Source organism: Camelus ferus, chromosome 4, assembly GCF_009834535.1.
Source record: "Camelus ferus isolate YT-003-E chromosome 4, BCGSAC_Cfer_1.0, whole genome shotgun sequence".
Taxonomy (NCBI): domain Eukaryota; kingdom Metazoa; phylum Chordata; class Mammalia; order Artiodactyla; family Camelidae; genus Camelus; species Camelus ferus.
In genome coordinates this window covers 7,073,006-7,083,357 of record NC_045699.1, presented here as the reverse complement: position 1 = coordinate 7,083,357, position 10,352 = coordinate 7,073,006, and the positions used below count along the sequence as shown (strand labels likewise).

The following is a 10,352-nucleotide window of genomic DNA, read 5'->3' as shown; positions in this document are numbered from 1 at the left end:
GCGTTGCCGTGTGCTTGGGTGAGCAGTGAAGCCTGAACCTCCTTCCATTTACTGTATGGTCACTGTCAGCTCAATGAACTGCCCCCTTGTTCTCCACCATTGTCCCACACTCCCTTAAACATTTGTCACTGAAGTGCCTCCAAAGACAAATAAACTGTCACTGAGAATGCAAACCTGCTAAGGGGGAAATGAGAGCGGCCCGGAGGACGCAGATTTTTTTCCAAAAGGAGTTGCTTTCACCCTGGAAGACTTCTGTTAGCAGTGTGGCACTTTTTAAAGAATCCCCAGGAAAAGCCAGCAATACCCTTTCTTTCAATAATGGTACTTCCAGGCATTCTCCATGAGACATTTGGCCGTCTCAAATGTCCAAAATTCCAAAGGGTCCCCAGAGAGCATGAGATATTACAGATGTCAACATCTGTAAAAATCCTTTCTGCCTAAGAGCAGATGGCGACCCACACAATCCTGTAACCTAACATCTCAGCAACCTGTCTTGGAATCCACTAGGTCTGCAGAGGGACGAGGGGGCTTCTGAGCTCCAGGGTAGAACTCTTTAAATTAAAATGGACCACCGATCAGTGTTCACTTTCTTCAAGGAAGAAGGCATAAAGTCTCGTGTCCTTGCTCCCCCAAGAGTGAGCTGTGTTGATTTACTCCAGGCAGAGGCTTTTGACAGGACCCTGTAAAATCGAGTCGTGAGTTTATTGTAGCAGTTAATTATCAGGCCTTTTCTAGTGCTAATGCCTTTTACTTCTTACTGGGGAAAACTGGGCCTTTTACTGGGACAAAGACTTAACTTTTCGTCAAGAATGTGTTAAAATAACACGAGGAAGAGATGATTTAAATATATTTAAGGACAAACGCAGACGCATTGCTAACGTCGTTTTGTAAAGAAAGCTGATTTCATTTACAAGTCCCTTGGAATACCCTTTGTTCGCTTCCCAAAGAAACAACGCTTGCAGCTTTATTTTAACAAAATGTTTATTCAACCATTCAGGTGACGGGGTTCTAGCCACATACCACTCTCCTGGGCTGGTCTGTCACTCCAACTATCTCAGACTTTCTGATGCTACGCATATATGATTCTTGGTTTTAGATCTAATAAGAAGTGCCTCAAAGCCCTCCATAAAAGCTGGGCAAAGAGCGAGTTAGAGGCAAAAGAAACCTGGCAAGAAGGGGGTGGGAGTGGGTGGGAGGAAGCTGGAAGGGGGCATAGCTTTGTTAATTACTTCAGGCAGCAGAGAAATCTGGTTATGTTTTCTCAGCACATGTTAATATCATATAAAGAGACACAAGATCTTGCTAATCTGTCGACCCCTCAGACAAAGTTTATTTGTGGTGACTTTTAAACTCCTGACTTGCCTTCCAATCACCGAGTTTAAAATGAAAAGCTTTAAATAAACACCAGGAATAGAAGATAAATAAACTTTTTTTCCCCCTTGCAAGTGCCTAGCTTGGCGAGGTTCAGACTCAAATCCCCAGAGGACAGAGCGCTCTCTTTTGTGTTAATGTTTAAAAGATTTTCCAATGCCGGAGTTTATTCCTACTGCAAACATTTCTATTTACAAGGTCAAGTGTATCAGCACTCGACACAGCTTAAGAGTGTAATTATTTATCTAAGGGCGTTTGAGTGTAGATCAGTAGCCCTGGCAGGAACCCAGCCTCCAGCCCACTGCTAAACAACTCCTCACAACAATATTACAAGTTCTGGTAATTGTTCCTCTCCCCAGTGTGTTTACTTTTGCCCGCCCGAATGTTTTGTAACAAAATTTTGTACTTTTTCACCCGAAGTGTGAAAATGACTTTGAAGTTGAGTCTCCCAGGTTTCCTAAGACCTATTGGTAACAGATGTTATTGGCATGTTTGATTGTATGAGAAAAGTCTAGTAGCCAAAGAGGACACTCCTGAGGGTGGGGGGAGAGGGGGGTCCCAGTGGAAAGGGGGGAGGGGAAAGAGATGTCTGGGTTATCCCCAAATTATGTGAATTCTCTCCGCAAACCAATGGGAGACCAGTCAATTATATCTTTTTAGCTGCCTCATTTACAGATGTCTAATTGTTCATTAAATTGAAGGCAGAAATAATAGCTCTCCTTTCTTGTCTTGTACTGTATTTTAATTTCAGTTGATGGTTGATAGATTCCCAGTGGCCCCTCCACCCCCCTCCTCACCCATTACCAGGTTAACCACAATGTAACTCTGGAAAGTAACTACACCATATTCATTATTTAAAACTCTTTACTGATGTACACATTTTAATAAAACAAATAACCAAAAAAATACACAGAGCCATAGTTACTTAAAACATAGGACTTTTTAAAAAACAATGTCTATAAAAATACAATGTTTAAGGCAGTTTGGAAATGCATTTATACATTTCTACAATGTCCATAAATTCTCTTGAAAATAAGAATGTTAACTTCAATCTATAAAATACACTGTACATTTAAAAACTCTTCTAGAGCACACTTCACAATGGATTGCGGTTTTGGATCCCTGGTGATAAACAGATTCTTTACATTTCAGAGAGGAAAGGTGTACCATGGATGTGGATTTAAATTTTTTAATTTCTTTTTAAAAATAAATTATTTCTGAAGCATACAATTTATAAAAATTCTATATACAAAATACAGCAACTGGTAACAAACCCCAGTTTTAATACACTTTATATACGAAGTACCAGGGATAAGCACCCTGATAAAAGCAGAGGCAATATATGTTCCCCGCATATTTGTACATACAATTTCTTGATGTAAAGAACAAAAATGACAACAAAACAAACACCATTAAGAAGCTTTTTTAGATGGCAGTGCAGAGCTCTTTTAAATAAAAAGTTGCATTCTTCAACACCACCAGCAACCCTTGAGATCAGCATTTTTGGACCCTTAATCCTAGGAAATGTGCTAAGAGACAGAGTGGTAGCAATGATATTGAAGTCAAGGGCTCAAAGTTATCCAAAACTAACTCAGGAAAATTAACCCCTCTCATGCCCAACCCCCTCCCCTCGGGGGTAGGGGGAACTGAGAATTCTGGGCGCTGATACCAAGTGTACACGAATGAATCGGTTAAGATTGCAATGTCCTCACTGGCCACGATAAAAGTCGGTACCGGCACTTCCCCCCCCCCCCCCCCCCTCGCAGGAGAAATGCTAATAAACAGCCCCTCTGCAAATATGAATCCTCTTGCAAAACCCCTGCTCCAAGCCCAGTCCCATGACACTGTTAAGGCCCCACTAGTCGGCATCCTCTCTTAGGAGTCCAGGACTACGGTTCTGCCCCCCAAACCCGTTTCATCCCGGGCGTCCTGAGCTCACGCTAGGCCGGTTTCTGCAAGGAGTTTCTGGAGCCTGGAATGGGGGCAGGGGAGGATGTCCAAAAAGTCCTGCTCGGGAGAGGAGGCGGGGAAGCCGGCTAGGCAGAATCTACCTAGGAAACGTTTTGCAAAGCATCCCCAACCATCCACTCTGTCCCCGAGCCACAGGTGCCCCGGCGCCGGCCCTCCCGCTGCCGACGGCGGGGGGCGCGAAGGCTAAAAGAGCAGCGGGAGCAGCAGCAGCAGCAAGATGGAGGCGAGCGGGGTCCAGGCTCCTCGGGACGCCGAGCGGCAGCCACCGCCGCTGCTCCGGCGCCCGGGCCCGTAGGGCAGGTCCCCGCGGCCGCCCGCTGTCCGCAGCGCCGCCGCCCGGGCGCGGCGGGTGCGGGACGCCGTCGTCGTCATCCAGCGGCTGCTCGCCGCCCGCGCCCCCAGCGCGCTGCTCGTCGTCGTACTCCTCGTCGTAGTAGTCGTCCAGGCCCCCGTCCGAGCCGCTGCTGCCCGGGCCGTTGCCCAGCTCGGCGCCGAAGCACAGGCGGGCCATGTTCTCCTTGACCGACTCGCAGATGGGCCGCTCGAGGCCGTCGCACACGCAGTCGTTGAGCAGCGCCGCCTTGGGCACGGCCAGCATGTCCTCGATGACCGTGCGGCACTCGTCGGTGCAGCGCAGCCCGTTGAAGAGCTTGCCGCAGTAGGTCAGGTAGCGGCTGAGCGCCAGGTTGCAGCGGCTGTCGCGGTCGCAGCGCCGCCGGGCCTCCGTGCAGCCCATGACCCCGCCCGCGCCCGGGCCGCCCGCGCCGCTGCCGCTCGTCCGGGGCAGGCACGGCTCAATGGCGCGCTTGGTGGACTTGCAGTTCTCGTCCTGCGCGCAGTCACAGTCCTCCAAGGCGGGCCCGCGGCGCGTGTGGTTGAGCTGAATGAGGGCCGAGATGCAGTGGCTCGGGCAGCGCCAGCGCGACGAGAAGGAGGCGGCGGAGGCCGGGAAGGCGGCGGCGGCGGCGGCGGCGGCGGCAACCGCGGCCCCCGGCGGGTCGCCCCCGCCGCGCTGCGCCAGCACCGGCGCGCACGCCTCGGCGTACTGGTTGTAGGCGTAGCTGCACTCCGGCTCCCCCTGGCACTGCAGCAGCGCCTGCCAGCAGATGAGGCGGCGGCCGTGCGCCAGCCCCGAGCCCCGCGGCGCCGAGCCCAGCAGCTGCAGCAGCGCCATCAGGCACAGCCAGGCGCCCAGCACGGTCCCCCCGCGGGCCCCGCCGCCGCCGCCCAGCAGCCCTGCCACCATCGCGGGCAGCGGCGGCCGCCGGGCGAGGAGCGGAAGGAGACGAGGCGCGGGGAGCGGCGGACGCGGAGCCGGCGGAAAAGTTTGCCTCAGTCCTGCCAACTTCTTGCATGAGTGTTTTCATAAATCCATGCGCGCCGCCGGCTGGTGCCCCGCTGCTTGCAGAAGGTCGGCTCTCGCCCGGGCTGCGGGGGCTTCCTGGTTGTGCACGGCCGCGGAGAGCCCCTCCGGTCGGCCCCCGGCGGTGGCGGGAGGCGCTCACTGCCGCCCCGGGGGGCTGCGGGCCGCGGGGCCGCGGCGGGGCTGCGGAACCGCGCGGCGCCGCGGGTGCATTTTGTTCCGCGCCTGCAGATCCGTTGTGCGGCCGCGGCGGCTCCTTCCTCCCGGGCTCAGCGCCGCGCCGCCGCCGCCGCTGCCGCGGGCTCTCGCATCGCGCCGCTTCCTGGCTCGCGTCCGGGCGCTGCCCGCCTTCCCGCGGCCCGGCCGCCCGCGTCCCCTCCCCCTCCGCCCGCGGCGACCCCGGCCTCGGCCGAGCTCCGGGGAGTTCTTTCCGGGCGGCGCGGGGAGAACGAAAAACTCCGCGCGGCCGGAGCGCGGCTCCCGGGCTTCCCTCGGCGGCGGCTTCTCGGGTGACAAGGAGCCCAGGGAGCGGATCCGCTGAGCCCGGCTGCGGACTCGCTCGCGGCGAGGCTTTAAATACAAAAGTGGGCCGGGAGCCCCCGCGTGGTGCCGCGGTGCCCCCTCATTATGCATGCATGGAAAAGCAAACAAACAAAAACATTAGCAACGCTCCTCCGGCTCGCCCAGCCCCGGCCCCGCGCGCTCCGAGCCTGCCCGCTTTCTCCTTTCTCCACTCTCTTTCGCCCTTTGCTCGGCCCCCTTTCCCGGCTTTTCGAGATGCTATTGGTCCCGCCTGTTGTTGTTGAAACTTTTTTTTTTTTTTTTTTTTTTTACGAGCCGCTGGAGTGAGGTTGCGGAGTGGGGGAGGGCGGGGAGGGTGGTGGGCCGCTCACATTCAGGCATTCAGGGCTTGAAAGAAACGGCTTAAGGAGCCTGACAGAGGCCCGGGAGCTCCTCCTACTCTTAAGGAGGCTCGGATATGGAGCCCCTGCTCGTGCACAGAACCAGCGGGCAGGGCTCAGGGGCAGCTGTTTGCATCCGGCTTGGCCACGGTCCTTTCTGTTTGGTTCTTTTTCCTTTATTATTATTGTTATTATCTTGGTACTTAAAAAAAAACCTCTCCCTGGCCCCTATCCGTGCTTTCGACTGGATTCAGAATTCAGTTTGTCTTTCGAGTTCCCCATCTTCACTTGATCATCACAGGGGGAGGAGGGAGGGAAATCAGAGAATTTATTGCGGGACTTTGAAACTTAAAAAAAAAAAAATCCAGATGCAGACAAGAAAGAGGCACACGCTTTAGTTAGGGGGATACTGATGAGGTATTTGCAAACCTCTCTCCCCCACCCCTGCCCAGCACCGGAGTCCCAGTTTACCGATCTGGCTCCTGACCCAGGAATCGTCAGTTGCAAAACAGAAATCCAGTAAGCCAAATTAAATTTTTTTAAAGAATATAAGTTTCTATACTTACCTGGCAGGGGAGATACCATGATCGAGAATATAAGTTTCTAACACGGACGGTGATGAAAAAATAATCATAGTATTGAAAATCTTGAGGAATGTTGAGCGGTGCCATCTGGCCGCAGTCACAACATAGAGGGAGGGGATAAACTGGCATCCTCCGAAGTTTCTATTAAAGTGTATGTTTCAATCCCTTGCTCGGTTTAAGGGAAACCGCCGGGGTACAGCAGCCTCTGCAATCCAGGCGCGGGACTCTGCGGACTACCTTAACTGCGGCGCAACGCAGCCTTCGACCACCAGAGGCATTGGGCGTCTGCGGCCTGTCAAAAACTGGCGCTTTTTTCCTCCCCTTTCCGTGGAGAGACTATCAACTCCATCTGTCACAAAAATTAAGGCTAAATCTCCTCTCCAGAAGCAGAGGGAGCCGGGGCTCCGATGAGCACAGGGTTCGGCTGTCCGCCTCTCCCCGGGGGCCCGGTGAATTTGAAATGGCAAAAGTCAGATGGAGACACAGCGTCTGCAGACTTCGCAGGCTGCAGGAAAGTCTCCTGTTCCTACAGAGCCTGCTGCATTCCTCAGAGGTTCAGGGTCTGCCTTAGGAAGCAAGCCCTCTGCAATCCCCAAAACAAAACTAAAATAAACCTTAAAGGAACGGGGCTGAAGGAAGACAGACCGTGTTGCTCTGACTTGAGTCATAGAAAACACACCAACAACAATATCAATCTATATTGAAAGAAAAGAGAGAGAGAGAGAGAGAGAGAAAGAAGAAGAGAGAAAGAAAGAAAGAAAGAAAGAAAGAAAGAAAGAAAGAAAGAAAGAAAGAAAGAAAGAAAGAAAGAAAGAAAGAAAGAAAGAAAAACGATGGAAGGAAGGAAGGAAGAAAGGAAAGAAAGAAAGAGAAAGAAAGAAAGAAAGGGAGAGAGAGGGAGGGAGGGAGGGAGGGAGGAATGGAGGTTGCAACTGTGTGGTCCATCAGGACAACATTTCCCGGGCTCTGGTTTTTTTTTTGGTTATTTGGAATTGGCGTCTCAGTCTTGCCAGGAGGGCCTGGACAAGTCACACTCCTCTGTGACTTGGACCCTTCACGTGTAAGTTTCAAGTCCAGACTGGACATTTGGGAAAAGTCCTTTCATTTTTAATGCTCTGTGATTTTAGGCTCCTAAGAGCAAGGTCAACATTCAGCTGCATCTTTAAGCTAATGTTTGTTGAGTTCCTTGCGATTAGTAGGTCTCAAACCTTAGTGAGCTTGAGACTCGCCTGGTGGCCTTGTTCAAACCCAGGTTGCCGGGCCCTCTCCTGGAGGTCCCGATGCAGTAAGTAGGAAATTGGGGTTGGGGGAGGGGGCAGTAAGGGAGGGTGTAATAATCTGCATTTCTAACAAGTTCTCAAGGAATGCTGCTGCTTCCTGTCTGGGAACCGGATTTTGAGAATGACTGCTCTAGACGTCCACATGTTTTTTGTTTTCTGGGTTTTTTTGTTTGTTTGTTTGTTTTTGTAAAACTTGTCCCATCCTGGCCTTGAGATCGCTCTCAGTGGGATGTAAAGACCTGAGGGCTATGAGAGCTCTGGGGTCACCTCCTGGCACCCCAGTCTCATGGCATTTCAGGCCTGCATGGCTGTCAGCTGCCAGAAAGAGGCTCTGATGATGAAAGAGAAGGAAGGAGGCCCCTCTGTAAGCCCCAGAGACCTAGTACCCCCTTGTCTCATATCCAGGTTTTCATTGACAGCAACAGAACTCCAATCCATCCCTCATCACCCAGACAGTAATCCCCACATCACTCTGTACATCTCTTAAACTGACTTAATTCCCACTATGAGCTCCCCACCCCCACTCCCCCCCAAAACCCACTTTTTCCACTGGAGCTCTCAATTTGTTCTTGGCAAAATCTCCAATATCCCCAACCTGCTTTCTGAGCTGGAGCTTCGCCTTTTTGCTCTAAAACCTGGCTGGAAGCTACAGAATGAGAGAAGACACTTGCAAACCACATATAAATACAAAAGGAACTCATACAACTCAATAACAACAAAAAAATAAACAATCTGATTAAAAAATAGAACTTGAGTAGACATTTTTCCAAAGAGGATATAAAATGGCCAACAAATACATGAAAAGGTGCTCAGCATCACTAATCACCGGGGAAATGCAAATCAACACCTCGGTGAGGTATCGCCTGACACCTATTAGAATGGCTGTCATCAAAAAGATGAGAGATAACAAATGCTGGTGAGGATGAGGGGAAAGGGAACCCTGGTGCACTGTTGGTGGGAATGTAAATTGGTACAGTCACTATGGAAAATAGTACAGAGATTCCTTTAAAAAAATTAAAAATAGAGCTATCATATGAAGCAACAATTCCACTTTTGAGTATTTCTCCAAAAGAGACTAAATCACTATCTGAAAGAGGTATCTACACTCCTTGGTCATTACAACATTATTAACAGTAGCCAAGATGGGAAAACAACCCAAATGTCCATCAGTGGACAACGAGGGGATAAATAAAATGCGGTACGCACATGCAATGGAACATTATTCAGCCATAGAAAGGAAGAAGGAAATCTTGCTATTTGCATCAACGTGGATGGTCCTTAAGGGCATTCTGCCAAGCGAAATAAGTCAGAGAGTGACAAATACTGTCTGATCTTACTTCTATGTGGGGCCTTCACCAAATTCACAGAAACAGAGTGTAGAATGGTGGTTGCCAGGGACTGAGGGTTGGGGGAGATGAGGAGATATTGGTCTAGGGTACAGACTTTCAGTTATGTGATGAATATGTTCCAGGGATGTAATGCGCAGCATGGTGGCTACAGTTGACAATACTGCGCTGTGAACTTGAAAGCTGCTAAGACATGAGAGCTTCAGTGTTCTCACCATAATAACAACAAAATGGTAATTATGTGAAGTGAAGGATGCACTCACTAACCTTATTGTGGTACACATTTCACAGTGTATATGTTTATTAAATTGTCACATTGGACACTTAAAACTTATACAACCAATCAGTCAATTATATCTCAATAAAGCCGAGAAAAATAAAATCCCAGCTGACATTTTTCGGCACAGCAGTCCTGGCTGATTTTTCTTCCATAAGCCGCATCCCACCAGACCTCAAAGCAGGGTACACGGCTGTCATTCCTTCCTTGTTCCCACTTCCAAACTATTCTTCTCCCTCCCCCTCTGGAAATCTCTAGCTTCCTTGAACTGTCAGCTACTGTCAGCTACTCCAACAGTCGCCCACTGACTTTTCCTCCATCTACAGCCCTTCTCAACCAGGGTTGCTCCTGGGAACCGAAGAAGACAGAGAATGAGTTGAGTGGCTGTCTCCTCCATCCTCTCAAGGATGCACATCACCAGCACTGACACCAAGTGTTATCATCAGTTAGATCCATTAAACCTGTAACCTGCCTTCACTGACCAAGCTTGCTTTAATTGTTGCTACAAAAACTTGCACGTCCTCCAAGCATTATGGAGCCTAGACAATAAGGTGTTTGCCGCAGTTGTTTTTCAGAAACTTGGACTCAGCTGTATCTAGTTTGAGCTCGAGCTGGTTAAGACTGGTTCTTACCACTGACCCTCCAACTGAGCATGTGCCAGTTTCTGCTTGGTGACCTTTTGAGATCAGAGGGCCCAAAATTTCACCCTTAAAACATGCTAATACATGGGTCCCAAGAAGATGCCTGTAACTTAATTGCACCTGCACAGAACAACGATTGCCTCACCTTTTTCTTTTCAAATCCCCTTTCCCCATGATCCTGATCTCAGCTTTATCCCATAAATACCTGAGCCCCTCACCTTTCGGGAGGCAGATTTGAGATTTGTCCTCCCAGACTCCTGGCTTGGCTGCCTTGTGAATAAACCCCTTCTCTGCTACAAGCCCCGGCATCTCAGTGTTTGCCTTGCTGCACTTGGGCAAACGAAACTGGTTCAGTAACAGCATCACTATGGGTGCAGAGGACAGACGTTAGTCCATCTCAGTGGTTGCTATATATGCCAGAGCTTGACCAGAGGAGAGTCCATGAACAAGGGAGATGAAGGATTTATATGGAGAGGGCACCTCCCAGAGGGTGGGACCTGAGCGGCAAGTGGTGTCGTCTGTTCTTCTGCATCTGGTGTCGAGCCTGAATTCACTGGGGCAGATAGGTGGTTGGAAAGTAAAACTGGAACCAGTAGGGGTGAACTGGAACTGGAGTC

General features: G+C 50.5%; 1 protein-coding gene and 1 long non-coding RNA gene across 2 annotated transcripts; one reads left to right on the top strand and one right to left on the bottom strand.

The window, feature by feature from the left end:
* Positions 1-2,217: 2,217 nt before the first annotated feature.
* GAS1 (growth arrest specific 1) lies at positions 2,218-4,721 on the bottom strand. Its single transcript, XM_032477476.1, is given in 2 exon segments — positions 2,218-3,657; positions 3,659-4,721. Coding segments are annotated over 2 exon segments (1,062 nt in total). The 5' UTR covers positions 4,589-4,721; the 3' UTR covers positions 2,218-3,525.
* Positions 4,722-5,615: 894 nt separating this feature from the next.
* LOC116663038 lies at positions 5,616-9,572 on the top strand. Its single transcript, XR_004319057.1, has 2 exons — positions 5,616-6,126; positions 6,372-9,572. It is a non-coding gene; the product is annotated as an uncharacterized LOC116663038 (long non-coding RNA).
* The last annotated feature ends 780 nt before the right edge of the window (positions 9,573-10,352 follow it).